The sequence below is a fragment of the Solanum stenotomum genome, chromosome 5, assembly GCF_019186545.1.
Source record: "Solanum stenotomum isolate F172 chromosome 5, ASM1918654v1, whole genome shotgun sequence".
NCBI lineage: Eukaryota > Viridiplantae > Streptophyta > Magnoliopsida > Solanales > Solanaceae > Solanum > Solanum stenotomum.
In genome coordinates, this window is record NC_064286.1 from 4591455 (window position 1) to 4614043 (window position 22589).

The 22589-nt window shown below is 29.7% G+C and overlaps 1 protein-coding gene and 1 long non-coding RNA gene across 2 annotated transcripts in view; one reads left to right on the plus strand and one right to left on the minus strand.

Annotated features, from left to right (window-relative positions):
- Positions 1-10915, minus strand: part of LOC125866266 (uncharacterized) — a 55402-nt gene extending 44487 nt beyond the window's left edge. Inside the window, exon 1 of the long non-coding RNA XR_007446479.1 lies at positions 10809-10915. This is a non-coding gene — a long non-coding RNA (uncharacterized LOC125866266). The remainder of the gene's footprint in view (positions 1-10808) is intronic.
- Positions 10527-13188, plus strand: LOC125866242 (probable O-methyltransferase 3). The gene is made up of 2 exons (XM_049546575.1): positions 10527-11411; positions 12687-13188. Exons 1-2 carry the CDS (start codon positions 10599-10601, stop codon positions 12987-12989), a joined length of 1116 nt encoding a protein of 371 aa, XP_049402532.1. The 5' UTR covers positions 10527-10598; the 3' UTR covers positions 12990-13188.
- The last annotated feature ends 9401 nt before the right edge of the window (positions 13189-22589 follow it).

Consider the following 22589-nt stretch of genomic DNA (forward strand, 5'->3'; position numbering starts at 1 on the left):
TAAATATTATATATATAATTTTATTTTATTTATAGATAAAAAAATATTACTTATAATCTACTTTGTGAATATATTTTTAGTTAGTTTATAGCTTTCAATGTTTATATATTTTATTTCAAATTTGGGCTTGTAAAATTTTGTAAATATTATATATATAATTTTATTTTATTTATAGATAGTTACACTTTTCCAACTTTATCATAATTGTAGGATACTTATAAGACTAGAAGGTACTCTCTAATAGTGCATATAATTATTTTGTTTGTTCAAACATGTTTTTATTTGTATGCAACCTCAATTTTTATATCAATTATGTAGAAACTTTAATAGTGAATAATTTCGATCATTATTATTAATAGAACATAAGAAGAATTATTACTCAAAATCTTTACGTTAATAAAAATATAAATTGTTGTAACTATTATTTATAGATGATTAAAAAAATAAAATTGGGAAGAAAATAGTAAGTAAAAATTACACGTTATATTAAATTATCTTTACATTAATAAAAAAAGAAATTGTTGTTAGTATTATTTGTAATATAATTAAACAAAAATAACAATGGGAAGAAAATAATAAGTAAAGATTACACGTTGTATTAAAATAATAAGTATGAAAAATTATGATAAATTTTATAATAGTCATAACAGGAATTTACGCAATAATTACTATATTAGAATACTAGAAAAATTGATAAGTTCCTCGACATCTAATCATTGATTAAAATTTAAATTATTATTTTCTTCTACGAAAGTTTAAGAGATTAAATTAATGTTTTAAAAAATAATATAACAAACTGATTAATTAATTATTTTCAATGATTAATAAGAAAATGTATATAGCAAGTACATGTATTATTATTACATTATTTATATCCACTCTATATTAAATCATTTTTCTATTATAGTTTGACGCAAATTTCAGAATGTAAAGAATGTTTTGGATTCGAAAAATAAATATTCAAAATATACTAACATGTCATTTAATCTTATGATATTTTACATTTCATGTGAAAAAAAATTAAATATTTAATATGAAAAATATTAGTTTATTAATACAACATAAAAGTAATAAAGGACAATATATAAAAATATTTGAAGTATTTGATATTTTATTAAATTAAAATAATTTTAAATTAATATATAGCCGCGCAACGCGCGGGTACGTATACTAGTGAAGAACAATAATAAAGAAGAAGACAATTGAGTTAATATTTATTTTTTCCAAATTTATTTTAACACATGACCAATTTTTATTGGTCAGTGCCGTCTAAAAGCTGCACCCACGCGCTTAACAGAGGTGAAATCACGGACTCAGCCACGTAGGCCGAAAAGTGGTAAACAATTAACTAAAAAATAAGTTCAGGGGGGTAATAGGACCTTAGTAAAGGTTAGGTGTGTCTCAGGGATTTTGGACATAGGCTGGGGGGGTACTTATGCATTTTCCCAATAAAATATGACAACTTTGAGATTTATGACAAAACCATGAAGACCAAGGATAAGTGAAAAAGTAAAATGTTGTTACATATTTTTAAAAGAAATGTTATGTAATGTATAATCACCTTCACAATGTTATCAAATAGTAAAGATGTGATACTACAACTTGTTATTTGAGTTACTCTCAATTTCTTATCTCTATAGATTAAAAAATTGAAGTATCTTTCATTTATTCAAGAATGATGAGGGTCAACAATGCTAACTAAAGATTTTAACGCATAATTTGTTTAAGATCTGTTAAGCGAGTCCCGAGCGTTGGGTGTTGGGCGTGCTTAGGGTGTATAGTCGGACGCTAAGCCCCACACTTGAGTCTCGGGGCGTTTTGCTAGAGTTCCGTCCCAGGGCGAGTCTCGAGGCGAGTCCCAACAGAGTCTTTTAAAACACTGATAGTAGTAATGGTAGAATAGTTTCATTCGTACTAAATATATGGGATATGGTCGATAAAATGATCAGAATGATCCTTATAGGATCAGAATATTTTAATCCTTTATTAACAGGTAAACGAAATAGTTTTTAATCTACAAAAAATATTATTTTAATTTTATATATTTATTACGTAATTTAAATAGTCTATAATGTATAACAGTATAGGAATGGAGTGTACGTTTTTCTGGCATCCCCTAAAACATAATTTTTGTTCTTACAGCAAAGACGCAACATGAATTGTGATTTCAAAGACAAAAACAAACGTTGATTATTGGTACAAGAATTTGTTGGGTTCTGAAGGGTGATTAGGGAGTCATGCGGAAGCTTACAATTGCAAATAATATGATTGATAAATTAGATAACAAAAACTTATACTAAAAACTAATAGTATTATATGAAAACTAATATAAAGAAAAAAATATTAAAATTGTTGAGAGATTAAATCTCCCCATAAACAAAACTCACTAAACGACTACATTGTGGATTCTATTGTTATTTTGTTAGAAGAAACAAACCTATATTTATAGAGTCCTAAAACCTTTCCTACTAGAAAAGAACTAGCTACTCCAAAACCTTTTCCTAAAAGGAAAGAATAAACTAAATATGAAAGAATATTATATTTTCCTTTCAGGAAAAATAAAAACATTTATGGTAATGTTTTGTCTTTTCTTTAAGAAAAATAAATCTTAAATTATGGTAAGAAAATCAGGGCAAAACCCTAACAAATCTCCCCTTTTGGCTGAATTTTCTTGACAAAACTGATATATATGTCTTCTTCATATGCTTGATAATCTTGTTCTTCACAAAATCTTCATGTATCACTGCTGCTTACCATGATTTAAAAATTGATATGGGTTAAAAAATTGGAGCCCTGTGTTAAAAGTTATAAGCAGGGTTGAAAGTGGAGCTCATGCGTTAAAAGTAAAATGCATGAGTTAAAAGTGGAGCTCATGCGTTAAAAGTAAGATGCATGAGTTAAAAGTGGAGCCCCAACATTAAAAATTGCTGGGGTTGAAAATTGGAGCCCATGTATTAAAGCAAAGATGGGTTGAAAATTGATTTTGTTTTTAAGGATGAAGCAGCAGGATATTGTTGAAAATATATTTGACATTTTTTCTCCACATGTAGTAGCAAAAAAAAATCTTCATTATCATCAAATTTGTTGCAAATTGATTTGAAACCACTTGAACCTTTCTTCAATCTTGTTGAACCATTGGATAATTGAACCATGTGCTCTGATACCACTTGTTGGGTTGTGAAGGGGTGATTAGAGCGTCATGCGGAAGCTTGCAATTTGCAAATCATATGGTTGACAAATCAGACGACAAATAAAAACATACTAAAGATATATTATTAATATGGTTTGGTCAAACGACCTACATATTATAAAACTAATATAATATTGAAAAAAAACATAAATATGTTTAGGAGAAAATCTCTCCATAAACAAGACTCTTAATTGACTACATTGTGGATTCTCTTGTGTTTTTGATATGAGAAGAGGGGTGTTCAATTTATAGAGTTCCAAACTTTTCTTCCAAGGAAAGAATAACTCAAATATGGAAGAATATTATATTTTCCTTTTAGGAAAAGTAAAAACATTTATGGTAATGTTTTGTCTTTTCTTTAAGAAATATAAATCTTAAATTATGGTAAGAAAATCAGGGTAAAACCCTAACAGAATTTTCATTAAGGATAGCAAAATTGATTTTTCTTCTTATCAAATAAAAGATTTTGTTATGGCTCAACAGTTTCACTCCCATTTTTTTAATTTTATGTTTTATATATTTTCATATCGTGAATCGAATCGCTAGTTACAATTGATGAAAAAAATAAAGAGTAATTTACAAAAAATGCTATATTTATAAGGTATTTGAAGTTCAATAGCTATAAATATGTTATTTATCAAAAATGACTATAATTTATGTCTATTTCTCGCTGTATCTTTGTATATGTTTTTTATTTTTATTTTTATACATTGATACAATTTTAATTACAATGAACTAAATAAGACATTTTCTGTTATCATAATGGACTGATCCTTATACTACGTCCATAAAACTCTCAAAGTTTCCTTATTAAATCAACAACTAATAATTACCTATTGAAGGCATATCCGAATGGACTCTATTCCTTTTAACGAAAATTGGGACACATTGTACTTTATTCTCCAGTTATATAATTTAAAATACTTGTATACATAGATACTTATATTGTTATATAAATACAAGTTGAACTAGTAATTTGTGAATATAAGTATATTTGGATATATAAGTATTCTATTCAATTTGGAAGGTTGATTAGGATATACAAGTATAATTAGATATATTAATATTATATTTTTATAAACAAATACTCGAGTTAACACTAAGCCTCAGTATTACATGAAAAAATTGACTAAAAAGACATTGATGTTTGTTGTTTTTTTCAAATTTTTGTACAACTGAATACTTGTACACTTTGATACCTACATGCACGTTGTATTATTTTTCATTTTACTTGTTTCTGAATTGTCCAATGTATCCACATTTTGTTTAACAACAATGTATTCATATGTATACTATGTTAGTATATTAATTTTTTGTTTAACAACAATGTATCCATTTTTCAAATTATTGTGTTCATATGATAAATTGTTATATTTAATTTACCTTGTTTGATAGAGTAATACATTATGTTTTTACAAGTACTTGTATCCTCAATATATTAATACTTTAAGTTTATACAAATTACAAATATTGCTCCTAGAATCATGCAAAAGGATTTTGAATTGAATGGAATTTGGGGGGAAATATAGAAAATATGTGTTTTATATATAGAGATCGATATTGATCAAAGAGAAAATATTGATGAGGGTAACTTGGGTAACTGATCACCAAAAAGTGTGCTTAGACATAATTAATTAGGCATGTAATATTAACCTTCCTATTTAATTTATTTATATTAAAGTAATAAAATAATTACTTTTTTTGTACACTAAAAACTACAATTATTATTTGATATATAAACAATGGATCCGGCTCCTCTCCATTTCTCTTCTCTCCATTTTCCCCAAGTTCTAGCTTGGATTGGAGACACATGTCATAGTTTAAAGGGATAAGAGTCTGAAAAATACCCCAACTTTGGTTAGATTTGATGTTGCAATACTAAACTTTCATGAGGACCTATTACCTCCCTAGACTATTTAATATCGTATTTTTTACCCTCTGAACTATTTAATAGTGTATTTTAAAGGTATATATGTGTCCACGTGGACACATTACTATTTATAATTTTGCATTATTTTTTATGTCCACGTGGGCAAATATATATGTTTAAAATATGGTATTAAATAATCTAGGGAGGTAATAGGTCCTCATGAAAGTTTAGTATCGCAACAGCAAATTCGACCAAAGTTGAGGTATTTTTCAGGCCCTTATCCCTAGTTTAAAATTAATGGTTGAGATCTAATTGATTAAAGTAAAGTCCTAACCATAGTTATTTACTTCCATATATTTGCTTCTTGAATATATTTGCAATCCAACAATCCTAGATTTACATTATATTTTTTCTAAATATATTTAAAAGAATTTCTTTTCTTAATTACTTGAGTAATTTTTTTGCTGATTTTTACTTTTTTCCCTAACGTTTGCCATTCTCAAATAATATTTTTCAAATAAAAAATTGTGACCTAACATTTTTTTTTTCTAATTTTAGGAGTAATATAAATTTTGTCACTCAACTTTAAATTCGTTCTTACTCTATAAATGGAGTCCATATTGTTCTTTAGACATTGTAGCTCTTAATACCCTATTAGAATAATAAAAACGTTTTAACTTTATTATAATTTTTTTTTAAAAAATAAAAATATTTAGTAAAAGTTATATATATATATATATATATATGCAGGGCAGTAAAGAATTTTTCTAAATATATTTGGGAAAAATATAATGGTTTGCAAAAATATTTAAGAAGCAAATATATGAAAGTAAATAACTATGGTTAGAACTTTACTTTAATCAATTAGATCTCAACCATTAATTTTAAATTATGATATGTGTCTCCAATTCAAGCTAAAACTTGAGGAAAATGGAGAGAAGAGAATGAAGAGGAGCCGGATCCATAAACAATTACAATAATCATTTTTTATACATTAAAAATCATTTTGGTACATAGTATACACAACAACAGACTAAAATAATCTTACCCCCATTAAATATTATTTTAGTCATTTTCTCAGATATGGTCCATGCATATTTTTTCATTCACATGAGATCCAAATTGAATAAGCATCAAGATATTCGAGAATAAAAAAAAAAAAAAAAAAAAAAAAAAGGCACTACATATAACATATTTGATTATGTAAAAATCTCATTTCCAAATATTATAAGAACATTGTGATGTCATTTGTGACGTTTGGTATTTTTTAAAAATATTTTTCATATTTTTATTTTTATTCTATTTAGAATAACATATTAAAAAGGTAATTTAACTTTAAACTTTCGCTTAACCCTTCATGAGATGCCAATTAGAGATGTGACGGATTACTAGAAAAATAAGCAATCTTTTATTAAAGGACAGTCCGATTATAAAACATCACACACTATCAAAATATGGGGAAGGATCGCACCTTAACAAATATGATGTACTCCATCTACTCTAATGTAAGTGTAGACATTAAAATTTTGTGGGACCCTACAAGATGTGTTCAATTTAAATTTGGACTCTAGAAGGTGTGTTCAGTTTCAATTAGAATTCTTAGAAGCTACTCAATCCTAAACCCTAGTTCATGCCTATATAAATGATACTATAAGTCTTAAAACACATATCAAAATATCTCATAAATCTTGGGTATTTTCTAAAGATCAAAATCTCGAATATTCCACAAAAGTCATGGAATATTCATTTAGAGGTCAAATCTAAATCATCCTAATTCGAAAATACATCACTAATGTCCCTTGAATCATGGATAAATCTTAGGGGAGTGGAATCAACGGAGGAACAAAATTGTACCCGCACTATTATCAATAAAATATTCACGTTTCTTCAGTTTTATTTGTGTGGTTGATTTATTTTCCATGTATTTAATATTTGTTGCAAACAAATTGGCACGCCCAGTGGGACCAAATCTGCTCTTCATCTTTTCTCTCATAAGTCAAATCTGAAAATCTGAAGTTGCAAAGGTGGAAGAATGAGTACTTCAAGCCTCGTCTTTGAGTTTCATCGAGTCTATACTTCTACAATCCTTGTAGTAGCGGGCATTTGTAGACATTGAAATTTTGTAGGACTTTACAAGACGTGTTCAATTTGAATTTAGACTCTAGAAGGTGTGTTCAGTTTCAATTAGAATTCTTGGATGCTACTCAACCCTAAACCTTAGTCCATGCCTATATAAAGTGTACTATATTCCCTTAAAAGGCATCTCAAAATGTCCCATAAATCTTGGGTATTTTCTAAAGATCAAAATCTCAAATATTCCACAAAAGTCATGAAATATTCATATAGAGGTCAAATATAAATCATCCTACTTCGAGAAAGCCATTAACGATCCTCGAATCATAAATGATTGATTGATTTTTTAAACTAATAATTTCTTTTTTATTTCTATCCATTCGTTTTTTTATTTTTTAAAAAGGCACGTGTCTTTACTTGTAAAGGCACTATCATTTTCATGAAAACACGCTAGGTTTATTTATGGCGAGATGGTCTGGTGGACCCTTATACTTGTATCAATTTGTATTCTGAATCCTTCTACTTACACCTTTGTCATCTGGACCCTTAAACTCAATAAAACACAATTTAACAAACCCCTCTGACCGTTGACCAGGCTTATGTGGCAGTAAGATGTCTGAGTTGGCAAAAGTGTGTAACTACACGCCTATTAAGGCGAGTGAGGAACATTTTTACTTAAAAAATATTTAAAATTATAAAAAAATAATTTTTTAAAACCATTAATTAAAAAACTCCTTCTTTTTCACCCATTACACCTCATTTTCAGCCATATTCATCCCTTGCCCAACCCTTTTTTTTCTTTTTTTCCAAAATCTATTTTTCAGCTAGATCTGGTGTGTTGGTTGTTGGTTTTGTGAGGTTGGAGAAGGAAAGGAAAATGGTCGTGACGTGTAGCGGAGATGAAGGCAGGTAAAGGAAGGAATATGAGTGGTTTCGCCGGCAACAATGACGATGGCGGCGATGGTTTGGGCCATGAAACAATGGGAAGGGGAGAAACTATAATGGGTAGATTTCGACGAGTTTCACGGCATAGGTTGGTGTGAAATTGTATTTGTAAGCAATTTGGGGTGTGAGGATTACGAAAAGATTGGCCAGATCTGGTTTTGCGGTGGTCTAGGTTGTTGTTACTGTGGAGATTGGAGGAGGAAAGAAAAATAGTGATGGTGTGCGGCGGAGATTAAGATGGGTGAGGGAGAAAGTATATGTGATTTCGCCGGCAAAAATGGCGATGACGCCGACGATGTTTGGTCGTGAAATGGGGAGAATTAGAAATGCTAATAATAAATTAAAATGTTATTATTTTACATTTTATTAAATAATTTTGGTTAATAATTTTAAAAAATAGTTATGAAATAATTATGATGTGGCATTAATATATCTGACGTGGATATGACATGTCAATTATATAAAGGAGAGTGAGCTACACACATGGTTGGAGGGGCTTAAAAGTCTCACTTTAATTGAGTTTAAGAGTCCAGATGACAAATGTGTAAGTAGAAGGGTTTAGAATACAAACTGATACAAGTATAAGGGTTCACCAGACCATTTCACCTTTATTTATTGGGCAAATTACAGAAATTACATACTTTTAAGGTAAAATTACAATCTATCCCTTAAAAGTTTATAATTACAGAAATTCCTCAAACGGATACAATAATATAAGCGCTGATACATTAATCTGATGCGCGAGATACACTAATCGTTAAGTAAGATACATTTCATTTTATACCTGATACACTAATCTGATGTACATTTTATACATGATACACTAATCTGATGTGCGAGATACACTAATCTGATGAGCGAGATACACTAATCTGATGTGCGAGATACACTAATCTGATGAGCGAGATACACTAATCTGATGCGCGAGATATACTAATCTGATGCGCAAATTAAATGAGGGATTTTAGAGATTTGTAAAACTTATAGAGGATAATGGTAATAAGTAAACTAAAATGTGGAATTTCTATAATTTTTCCTTATTTATTTGTTGGTTATAATTTCTTACATAAATTTGTAAAATGTCGTGACATAATTAAATTTCTTAAATATTCCTTTATAATTGTTATAATTTTTCATTTAAACTTTTCAATCGAGGATATTTCTACGAGACACTTAAATTACTATCGCATCATAACTATTTGGACACTAAAAACTCAATCCCAAAAACAAATTCAATCCTGATTATATCTAGACGAGGATATTGAAAGAAACAAAAAGTATTATTGGTCATGGGCTCATGGCCCATGTATCTTTTAACTAAGGAACATACAAAAGTATGCACATCAAATGAGAAGATGAGGTGGAGTAGCATGGGTGGGGTAGGGGTAGAGGGTGTTTGTTTTTCTTTTTTTATTTTATTTTATTTTATTTTAAGTTTGGTGGTTGATAATAGTATTAGAGTCCAATTAAAATAAATTCATGCCATGTAGAGCCTCATTCGAAAGGTAATACTCCCTATTAATGAATTGGGAAGTGCTAAATGACCAAAAAATTTGGCCAGAAAATTTAAAAAACTATAATATTTTTTTTATTTGAAAACAAACTGATCTTTTTTCCATTTTTTAGTTAAAAAGTATTAAAGTTAAAAGGATAAAAACATTTAAAAAGGTAAAATAACATAGATAAGATATTATTCTAGCCAAATTTTCTGGTCAAAAAGATTTTTTCTAATAAATTTTTCATATTCAGAATTCAAACCCAAGATTTCTAATTAAATGAGGAGCAACCTTATCTATTGTGTCATATCTTTTGATAGTGAGTGTATGTCTTTCAATTTCGCTTTGGATTTAGATTCAAAGTTTTTGTAATTTTTATTATGAACCAATCTTTTTTTTCTTTTTTGAATTCTTCTAAATTAATAACTTCATACAAATCGGAATAGTTCCTATACTATAACATTAGTATGAAAGTGAATCGTTCGGAAATGCTTTTTTTTCTTCTTTCGATTTCTTGTTAAAAAGGAACAATTGAAAAGGATAATCATGCTCTGGGAAGACAATCCAAACCTCAAGACTATAGAATAGACAATACGTTTTACCCTTCAGTATAGAATTTTTTAGTAAAAATTCGATTATAGTAGGACCTTAATGTGGATATATATATATCAATTACTGATAGAAAGGAAAAACAAACTCATTAACAAGATGATTTATAACTCCATATCTGTAATATTTTTCAGAGAAAAAAAATTCTTAAACTTCATACCAATCGAACCTGGTATAAAATAATCCAAAGTACCACTTGCTTGGACTTTCAAATAATAATTTTACAAATTAAAGCAGCATCGTGTATCTCGTGATAACCTGACTATCCCACTATTTATTTATTTCTTTGTCTACAATTAATTATTCCATACTTCACTCTATATAAATTGATCAAAGTCTATAAAGAAATTGCATATCAATCAAAAAGCAAAAAAAGTTGAATATTATTCTACAAAGTTATAACAATTTTATTAAAATGGTTGTGCCAATTGTAGGTGAGCATGAGACTGAAATTCTTCATGCTCAAACTCACATATGGAACCATATTTTTAGTTTCATAAATTCCATGTCACTCAAATCAGCTATTCAATTAAACATCCCAGACATAATTCACAAACATGGCAAACCTATGACACTTGATGAATTAGCTAATGCCCTATCACTCAACAAGTCCAAGATCACTCACCTTCGACGTCTCATGCGAATTTTAATCCACTCAGGTTTTTTCCTTAAGTCCGCGATGATCCCCTTAGAAGAGGGATCATCAGGATCAGGATCAGGATTAGGATCAGGAGAAGGGGAGGGCTATGTCCTGGCCCCTCCAGCTCGTCTTTTATTGAAAGACGAGCCATTAACAGTTACACCTTTTTTACTAGCAATGTTGGATCCAATTTTGGTTAAGCCATGGCATCATGTAAGTGAGTGGTTTAGTAGTGATGAGCCAACACCTTTTGAGGTTGCACATGGGAGAACATTTTGGGATTATGCTGGACATGAACAAAGGTTAAATCATTTTTTTAATGATGCAATGGCTAGTGATGCTAAGCTGGTTATGAGTGTTGTAATGAAATATTCTAAAGATGTTTTTGAAGGATTAAATTCTATTGTTGATGTTGGTGGTGGTACTGGGACTGTGGCTAAAACAATTGCTAAAAATTTTCCTAATTTGCAATGTACTGTGTTTGATTTACCTCATGTGGTTGAAGGACTTGATGGAAGTGACAACTTGTCATATGTTGGTGGAGATTTCTTTGTGTCCATTCCTCCTGCTGATGCTCTTCTACTCAAGGTAATTTGACTACTTTTTTTCCGATTTAAGCTATATATATCGGTGATACAGTCAAATCTCTTTATAATACGATAATGTTGTTTAGATAGTTTTGGCTGCTATGTAGATCTTACAAAGTTACAATATAACATAACAAGAAAAAATGGTTTTACAAGAAAAAGATCTCTTTATAACGGCACCATTGTTCGGATTGTTAATTTTTTATTGTTCTAGTGAAATGTTATTATTAAAGAGAACATACAATATAATGTAACGTGAAAAATTGGTTTTACAAAAAAAATCTATTTATAACGGCACGGCACCATTGTCGGGATTGTTAATTTTGAATGTTATAGTGTGAAAAATCAGTTTCATAGAAGAAGATCACTTTATAATGATATCATTATTCAGATTATTTTTTAGTAGTATAATAAAATGTTATTATAGAAAACATATAATATAATATAAGATAGTAGGAAAGATCAACTCCACAGGAAAAGATCTCTTTATAATGATGCTATTGTTATAACTATACAATAATAATATCAATGATTAACATACTGGTTAAACTACACTAATAATTATGCAAAAGAATCTTTGAACCTAGGTACTATTTTTGTGCCAAATATTACTTTAGTTGAAAAGTTGAGTCATCCTTCTATTGACGAGTGGGATTTGCTCGGATAGTAAGCACCCTTCACTTTCAATCCGAAGGTTGCGAATTCGAGTCATCAAGGGAGCAAAAGGGATGGAAGTCCTAGAGAGGGTTAAAATTTATTTTTTTAAAAAAAGCATCCTTCTATTATTTTCTTTTAAAATAAGAGATTAAAGAATGAGTAAGTCTACGTCATGTATCAATCACAATATTCTTTTTTATATAAATAAAGTAATTTCTTCTTATGTCTTACGCATACTGACAATAGTACATATCATATATTCTTTAAAAATATTTCTCATTGAGATGAAGTATAGTCATTTGAAATTTAAAATTCATCAATTCAATTAATCCAAATTCATATCATATCATGTAAGATCCAATTAAAAGGAAGACACTTCTTATTAAGGGGTTTCTTCACTCAAGCTCTTAATACCTAGTGTGACCCTTCATTGAAAGCGTATGTATATGCTCAAATATATATATATATATATATATATGAGCTTTTTTAACGAAATTTCTATCTTTGTTGTACATTTGAAACTCTAGTTAAGTATTAAGAATCTCATCGATTTGTCCTGACTGACATTTTACCAGTATAATCTTGAATACTAACTTTTTGTGATATGAATTATTCGCAGTGGATATTACATGATTGGAGTGACGAAGAAAGTGTGAAAATATTGAAGAAATGCAAAGAAGCAATACCAAGCAAGGAAAAAGGTGGAAAAGTGATAATTATTGACATGATGGTTGATAATAAAATTGGAGATGATGAATCAATTGAAACTCAAATTTTCTTTGATATGTTAATGATGGTTTTAGTTACGGGAAGAGAAAGATCTGAAAGAGGATGGGCTAAAATCTTCTTTGAGGCTGGATTTAGTGACTATAAAGTTACTCCAATTCTTGGATTAAGGTCACTAATTGAGGTTTATCCTTAATTAATTTGAGTTTATGATAATTAATTGATCCTCATGAGTGTGTAATTTTATCATGGTGTGTCATGTAATTGATATAAATAATGAGGGTTATGTGTTGATTGATGTACTTTTTTATTTTCTTTAATGGAAATTGAACTACTACTTTGATAGATGAATCTTGATTTCTTTAATTTCTTATATATTGCTTGCTTCTTTTTTAAGATACAATAACTGAGACATATTTTTTTATTGAGATTGATGTGCATAATTAAAAGATGTTGTTGAAGAGAAATATATCTAATCGGTGAGGGATGAAATTTCTGAACTTTTTATAAAATTCGAGCAATCTTTCTTCCTTTGAGCTAATTTTTAGAGTGTGAGTTGGATCCAAAATTCAATTTGACTTAGTATTGGAATCAGACTCATTTGATGTTGGCCACTTAAGCAATTGAGGGGTGGGGGGAGGAAATACACCGGATCATGGAGTGCAGAAAATGGTCTGGACGCGAGGAGAGTGTTGAAGAAAAATGTACCACATCAGCGAGGGATGAGATCTGTGGATTCCTTATAATACTCAGGCAATCCTTCTTTCTTTAATTTGTGATATCTTTTGAGGTGTGAGTTAGACATATGATCTAATTTGATAAATATGGTATTTTTTTTATTAACTTATATAAATGACATTGTTCAAGTGCTTAATTCAACTCTAGCAAATTGATTATGTAACTTTGGGAGAAACAGACTAGAAAGGCAAGTCGGAATTTGATACTAGTAGATTCCAAAATTCTATATCAAATTGTCTTTTTCTCATCCTTACGCTTCATAAAATCCACCTCCACCACTTTCATCCTCATAATATTTACCTAAATTATATATAAATATATTTATAGTAATATTTTCTGCTTACTAATCAAAACTTCCTTCGTATCAATTGTTTACTAGCAAAAGAAGCCAAAGAAACAACTTTTTGATAGCTAAAATTTTTACAATTTCTCCAATGTTTACCAATAATGTTATTGGTAAACATCCTAATAAGTAATAATTATGTTTGATCGTCAAGGAATGTAATATAATATTAATATTTTAAACACAAATAACAGACAATTACTTTTAGAAATGCCTAGCTTGTTCTTTGAATTCACCAATATTTCCACGTAAATAGAGATAAATATTTATTTATTCATCTATATATTTATACTTGATGAAAATAAATGCAATGATTAAATCATGTTTTACAATTTACATGGTAAAACAGTTATTTTCAAGCTGAGATAATCATAGTTGACATAAAGATTAATTAACACGATTTGGCAAATCTCTAATTATCAATTTTATAATATGATCTCGTTATCAATAATGGATGTTACACCTACCATTGCGGATTTAATACAAAATAATAATATTTGATTATTGCCGAGGTGAGCAAGAAATCGACAAGATCATTGATTATTCTAATTTTTTAATTATATGATATTCGGAATAATCTAAATCATGTGTGATGTGTGTATGACTCATTTAAGGTTGACGCGATAGCTATCAGAGTTTGTCCATTTCAATGTTCGAATTTGAGACCTCTAATTAAAAATGCTAACACAAAAAATAGAGACGAAAATGGAAAGAAAGTTTTGGAGCGTAAGTAAATTAATTATTCTTTAAAAGATATTGCTATATATCTTTTTGGGGATGCATATAAATTTCTTCAAAATTTATCAAAGCCAAATGCTATAGTTGAAAAGTCACTTTCATAGATGACAAATATATATATTATAGAGATTTTTTTTTTCCGAATATGTGTTCGAGTTCGTAATTGAAGACTTAGATTTTCATTTTTAAATTAATGTTATAGTTTTCATTAATTACCACTCGCAACTTAATTTTAGCTATAATTATGTGTGCCTCTCTCTTCTCTTCCTCCCTCTCATGTCTCTCTTCTCTTATACATATACAAATACAAATCATACATATACGTATACGATTATATGACAAATATACAAATATAATTCGTTTCTCTCCACTCTTTGCCCTATCTTGCTCGCCTTTGTCCTCCCTCTCTCAATATCTCTCACCTCTCTCCTCCCTCTAACATGTATCTACGAATCTTAATTAGCAAACTATAACTATGAAACATAATTAAGTTTATTTTAGTAGAAATTTTCTCAAATTTTATGAAAACTTGACAAAGGTGAAAACTGATTATGGGTCCAATTAGTAAAATGGACTTTTCTAAAAAAGGCCAATTTTCAGATTAGAGCCCAATATCAAAATTCAAAGCCCACAAACATTTAAATAATTAACGAAATATAATTTTTAAAAAAGAATATTAAAAATATATCGAAAAACCCTAAACCCCTTCTCCAAGTTCCCCATAAAATCCCCTTTTTAGTTTCTTCTCTCTTCATTTTCTACCAAAAACCCTAAACTTCTCTGCTTCGTTTCAATCAGGTAAATTCATCTTCTTCTGAAAAGTCTATTTGGGTTTAAGTTTTTAGCCGATTTCGGGTAATGATTTTTTTTCGATTCTTTTTTCGTTAAACATAGATTATTGAGTATTGGAATGTATTAGATGGAATAGGTTAGCTGATTTCAAGTTTAGTTTGGTATAGTGATGTAGTTAATTGATTGATTTTTCTGTTTGAAGCATTTTTTTTTTGGGTGTTATTTATTGAGTTGAAACTTGGTGAAATGTATTTGAGAAGAGAACCCCATTTGAGTTGTATGTTTGACCCAATTTGTTGTTCTTTAAGTTTTATGGGTTATTATGATTTCGTGTTTTGAAGTGGGATTATATTTTGTGAAATTTGAGATTGATTTGGGATAGTTGAGTATTGCGATGATCTAGCTGAGCTGATTTCAAGTTTAATCTGGTACAGTGACGTAGTTGATTGATTTTGTTTTTGAAGCATAGTGTTACTTATTGAGTTGAAACTTCAATTTTGTTAATTGAAATGTCTCTGAGAACTCCATTTGGGTTTTATTTTTTGACACAATTTGTTTTTCTTTAAGTTTTAACGGGTTATTGTGATATCGGGTTTTGAAGTGGGATTATATTGAGTTGCTTAATGAAATAGTTGATCCCATGTTTAATTTGGTACATTGATCTAGTTGATTGATTGATTTTGCTAATCCCATTTTTCTCTGTTTTTCTGTTTTGGTTGAGTTGGTGTTTGTATGCTCTATTTATGTGTACCTTTTGACAGTTTTCTAGTGAATATTTAAAATGTATAAGTGATTTACATTAAGTTGAATCTTCAGTTTGGCTAATTGAAATGTATCTAGAATTCGCAACACACCACGCCTAAGGCTTTAATTCAACGCAAGGAATTTGTGGTAGGTGCATTTCACAAGTTTGAAACTTAGTTGTTGAACCAAGTATGATATCTTAGTGGACATCTGTGGATCAGTCAGCACATTTTCCAACATGTTTTGATGCTAAAACAATAGATTTCTCTGTTTTGTTTCTTTTCTGAAAAAAGGAATTCCCAGTTTTATCCATCGAGGAGAAAGAAAAAAACAATGTGTTAAAGTTTTAAATAATAGTGCCAAGTGCAAATGAAGATGTAGAATGCTGGGATATGAAATAGTAATGATGTATTACACAATGAGTGCTTTGCTCAGTCCTCTTATTTAGATGATATTAGATTTGTGAAAGAGCTTAAGCTTATTTTTTTTTAGAAAAGAGAGAGCATCCCTTAATGCTAAAAGGGCTTCAACAGAAAAAAAGAGCATCCCTTCTACCTTTAGGGTATATTTTCTCACATATTGGAATTCAAAGAGAAAATTCTTTAAGGAAAACGCTTAAGCTCTATCTGAATTGTAGCTCTGGGAAGAAAATTTCATGCTGACCAATATGAATGTGTCTGATTGTGTGTTTGTTTGTTAAAGCTCTTCCGACTGCACATGGAACACTCTTTTTCTGTACTAGTAGGCTTTTGATTTTGCAGTAACAAAAATATGAATATGATTGGTTTATTTCAGGGGCTTGTAAAATGAATCTCAACAGTGTCAAGGTTCCCGAGATGCCTGGTGGTGGTGCGACTTCTGCTTTGATCAAGTTTGGAGTTATTGCTGGTCTTGGTGTGTATGGAGTTGCCAACAGTCTCTACAATGTTGAGGGTGGGCATCGCGCCATTTTTTTCAACCGTATTGGTGGTGTCAAAAACAAGGTATTCTTGCCTTTTGTTCTTTTGGGTCATGTTGATGTTTAGGTGCTCTTTTACATTATTAATTAGATTGACTTTTGGTTAGCATCAGTCGCTTCAAATTATGCCTATGTTAATTGTTATCCATATTAAGTTGAGAAACTTATTAGGTGGATGTTGCGCCCCGTTTTTTCGCAAAAAGGGACTTTCGACCTAACAACTCTTTTGGGCTTTGGATGTTTTGAAGAGTCGCCACCTGAAGAATTAAGGCGCGTTAGGCACCTATCTAACCTAGTTAATTCTAGCTGAAGGACAACGAACCAAAGATTGGGTAAGGGTTCAAGTCACCTTGAGGGGAAGGTGTTAGGCATCCTCGAGGTCCACAAATGTGGGTTCCGGCCGTATCTCATGCAATTTATGTGGGGTTACAAGTAGCATTTAAGGTCACTTCATTTATTATTATTTAATTAAACATGTGAACTAAGTGATAACTAATATTAAACAATTAAGATCAATTTATCTATTCATTTTATTTATTAAGTATGCAAAACTAGGTGATAACATAATACTAAATAATTAACACAAATAAAATTTAAAAGAGATATCGAGAAGATAGAAAGTAGACGAATATATAAGCAAATATCATTTTTTTAATTTAATTAAACTACCCCAAATAAATATAATTATAAACAAATAAAGGGACAAAAAGAAAGGGAGACTCTGAAGGACTTTACGGATCAACACTCGCCTTTTCTTTATTTATTCGATAGGCTTCCATATAGGGACAGACAAAACCAATGTTTGTCTTTTCAACCTGAGTCGATGTCATCATCTCCGTAGGGCCTAAAATACCCCTACCCCACCTTCCGCATGCATTTCGTCTCTAAAAGGTGCCTAGCGCCCTCGTTTAATGTCCAAGAGGCATTGGACTACTACTAGGGAGGTTTTAGACGAGAAATAAATATAGGCTTCTAATAGGCCCCCTAGACACCAATCAAAACACATTTGACAACACTTAGCACATAAAGTCTCATGTTGACCTCTAAGTTTTAATTAACATGCTTGCAAACAACACATAATTAGTGAAGGTCTCATGCTAAGTGTGTGCATGCAAGCATAACAGTATTATAACAGTTTATTGATTAATTTCATAGATGCAGAAAACTACGACAAGTTGCAGAATTTATTTAATCAAACTGATCTCAGTAGCCAAACCATTATTAATGCAGAAGAACAAATAATTGAGCATGTTTTAGTTTAAAAGGGGCATCATTAAACAGGCACAATGCAGGCATAACTTTTGACCAATTTAAAAATGGCATCCAGAAAGCAATTGTTAGTTTTTTTTTAATTTTTACTTTATTTTTATTTTTTAAAAGTGTCAGGAAAAGTGATCACATGCAGAAAATACTTTAGGACAGTAGCAAATTTTATTATTAATGCAGAAAACTATTCTATTAACTAATTTTAGAAAGTGGCTGAAAATATTACAACATGCAAAAGTACTTGTTAAGAGCAGTAGGAGATTAGTTTACTAATGCAGAAATAACTTTAAGTGGCAATCCAGTTATTAGTTGCAGAAATATTAGCTGATTTATTTATTTAAAGTGGCAGAAAAATATGTATAACAAATTTTATTTCAGTTATAAACAGGCTGGAGATTATTTATCTACTGATTCATAAACACATCACAATGGCAATAGACATATGATTAGTCTACTTTATCCAAATCCTAACCTTTGAATTACAATTCCAGATTTTAGTGACATGTTGAAAATTGATTCATAAACCTATACATAATTTTTAAGTGTTTGAAAGATTGAAAATATTATAGCTCCTATAGGCATGATTTCTAACCTTCATATTACATAAAATAATTAACAAATTATCTTCAGCGTGTAAATTATAATTTAGATACAGATTTAATTATTTGAAGATCCTATGAGCATGAATTCTATAGCAAATTTATTGAAATATTACAATTTATCAGAACACATGAATAATTTATTTAGTTATTTGAACATATAGACATGGTTTATAAAAAATGGCAGAAAATATATTTCAATGGATTATGACAAATTTCACAATTTATTTATTATATAAAAGGAACTAGTTGAACAAGGAGCCGACATATATCATTTTATTTGTTAATAATTAAGAAGATGGTTAATGCCAAATCAAAAGCATATTATAATAAGCAATTAAGACATGATCATCTTTTAAACTATAAATAAAAGATTAAATAGATGATTAATGACAAAGGCATATTTGTTTTATTTTAGTTAGATCTAAAACAAATTTGTTAAAATACGGACTATCAAACAAATCACAATCTTATAAGCATGGTTTCTAACACAAATAAATTGCGATAAAGTAACAAGTAGCACATAAGCCCTTCCCCCTTAGACGATTCCCCCAAGCTATTTCATATATGGAGAGAGTTAGAGATATACACATTATTACAGAACCGAAATAAAATAGTAAACGAGATAATACATATTAGAAATATAAAATCTAAATGAATTGGAACTAATTCCATCCGACCCATCCTCCTAGGCAACTCTTCTAAATCTTGAATTTTAAGTTCAACACCTGCTACAAGGAACAATGCAACGCACATCTATAATAGCAAAATACCCATAACACTAATTATTTTAATATGTGTATATAGGCAGAAGGCGCACACACAAGAATTCAAGAAAATACAAAATAACAACAAATCTAATGTCAAACATAGAGAGGGAGGAAAGAACCGACCTAGATGCTTCCTCTTTATTCATACGTACTAAAGGTATGTAACACTTATACTATAAAGCGAATATTTTAATGCAAAACAGAGATTAGGTGAGAAATCTAACCAATTAAGCAGATTTATTTATCAGCAAAGAAGTATTTGCAGGAAAATCCAACCAGAACAGTAACACAACAAACCAAAGCAAAGGATGCCCCAGAGATTACACGAATTCTTATTTTTTCCTTTTATGAGTAGCCAGGAAAATTTATGCTCTTGTTTAAGTGCTTAAAATATTTCAGATTGTTAAAAGTGTCAGTGTTAGAGTGTTGAGAATGCTAAGAGTGTGTAAGAGTGTCTAAGTTGTTCAAGTATCGAAAGTGTGACAAGAGGGCCTTGATTATATACTGTTGACACCCAATTTTGACTCTCCACAATATAAATTAATCATTTCGAGCTTATTCAATTTCAAATGATTTTAAAATAATTAGTTTTATAAAATTTCCAAAAAAATAATAATAGTTTGCAAGATTTTTAAATAGTTTTGTTACTTTTCGTAATTATTAGATGATATATACGTTTTACATAATTATGTATATAATTAGTATATTTTATGATTATTCAAAAATAGTCTCAAAGAAAAAGATTTTATATTTTAAATATTAGGGATGGTTATAATTTTGAATTAATGAGTTTTATGAAATTCAAAATACTTTCAAGTTATTTTGAAGTAATTTCATCATTTTTAATAATAAATATGTATATTTTTGCAATCAAGTTATTTTATAAATATTTGAAAAATCATCACAAAAGATTTTACATTTTAGTTAAATATTTTATTAATTTACTTTAAGTTATAGTTATAATTTTTAGTTAATTAGTTTTGTAATTGAATTAATTAGTTTATAATTAAGTTAATTATTTTGTTTTTGTTAAGATTAAGAAGCTCATTAATTAATTTATATTAATTCGTCTTATTTAGCTTTTTAGTCGAATCACCAATTAAGCTCTATGTAACTAAATTCTTAAATCCAATAGAACTTAATTGCAATCTATATGGCCAAATCCTCAATTCAAAACCTAGCCATTTTTATTTCAATTTTAACCATTTATTTCCCCACCTAAACCCATTTGAGACCAATTTTGGGCCTACTTGACAAACTTTCCAGCAGCCCACTTCAATCAATACCCAAGTGTACAACCCACCAACTCCCAAACCCACTCCCTCTTTGTTTTCCAACTCTCAGCCCAATCCATCTTATTTTTTCAGCATACAACAATACATACATCAGTACTAATACAGCAAACAGTAGCCAACAGAGACCTAACCCCTGCGTCTTCCTCCTTCCAAACGACTAGCAAGCAACGATCAAATCCCAGCAAATCCGGAAACCCCCACTGCTTTCATTATGGGAGAAAGGATTACAGACTGAATATAGAAGTATAGGTCTCTATTTATCTTTTGTTCGCCGCTTACTGAAATTCATCGGAATTTTGTTGGAGTTTTATCGAAATCTCACTTGTGGTGTTGATATCGCTCGTTTCGGCTCATCGTGCCAGTCGCTGCACCGGAAAAAGGTAAATTTCCTTTTGATCTTAATTCATTCGTTAGTTAACATTATGTTTAGGGATAGGGTGAAGTTTTCAATCTCCCCTTGTGGATTTTCTGTCGATTTTATCCCTTCCAAGTGCCTCTGTTTGTCTTACTTGTTATTTTTCTTGTTAATGTTGAATAATAGGCGTTTTTTTTTAGTCCAAGTTTGTATGTTTAGTCTATTTGTGTATGAAGTGTATTTCCTAAAGCTTTCTATTTGGATATTATGTTGGAAAATGTAGCCTCAAGATTCATGATAAAGCCGCCTATTGTTGTTGATATGTCACAACTTATTTGCCCCATGATCGAACTCTATGAATGTTCTACTAATTAGCATGTCATGTTCAAATCAAGTTAATGTCTCCATTCGGTCTAAATTTTAGTTGAAAAATCTTGTTATTTGTAGTTGAGCATGTAAAAGATGTGAAGTTCCGTTGCTTTCCAGATGCTAGGCTTTCTTCGATCTATTGTTTTCTTTTCAATTTACTACCTATTTTCTCTTTGGATTGTCCTTTTTTTTTAGTTCATCATATGGTCCAAGTTTCTTATAAGTTGTATCAACCTGCTTATGTTTTTTTGTAATTAATCTTGATTTGGTTAAATATGTGGTAGTCGATTATATTGTGAGGTTCGACTATTCGGGTTTGTTAAGGTAGTAGCTCTCGTGGTAAGAATGATTATCAGTTTAGCTGTAGTTCTTTTAGTATATGAATTTGATTGTCTTTAAATTTTATAATTAGTGTAGCTATACTAATCTTGCATGTTTTAAACTTAGATGAACCCTCTTTGTTGCTTTTCACTGTTTAAGGGAAGCACTTGCTAAGTCTCTATCTCTTAATGCATCCTTTCATGGACTGCCTTCAAGTCGACACTCATGGGATTGTTTTCTCGTTAAGTTTTGAAGATGTGGGAATATAGTTTTGCTAATGTTCCAATATTTAAAATAAGTCACAATAGTTGTGTTGTGCTTTAAATATACTTTTCTTTTAAATGGCATGTATTACTGTTCCCAGTTGTTTGATTACAAGATGATATTTTATTGCCTCTTTTTAAATATGTTTTCATGGGTTTCTTATCAATAAGGCCTGTTATTTTCTTAAAATAAATTTGCTAATAGTCCTTATTTTTTGCTTTGTTTTGTTTCTCCTGGGAAATCT

Bases quoted from the DNA above. Each gene is read 5' to 3' on its own strand.
- LOC125866242 (XM_049546575.1), top strand. From the start codon at position 10,599: ATGGTTGTGCCAATTGTAGGTGAGCATGAGACTGAAATTCTTCATGCT. The intron at 11,412-12,686 runs GTAATTTGACTA...AATTATTCGCAG, and splicing joins CTGATGCTCTTCTACTCAAG to TGGATATTACATGATTGGAG.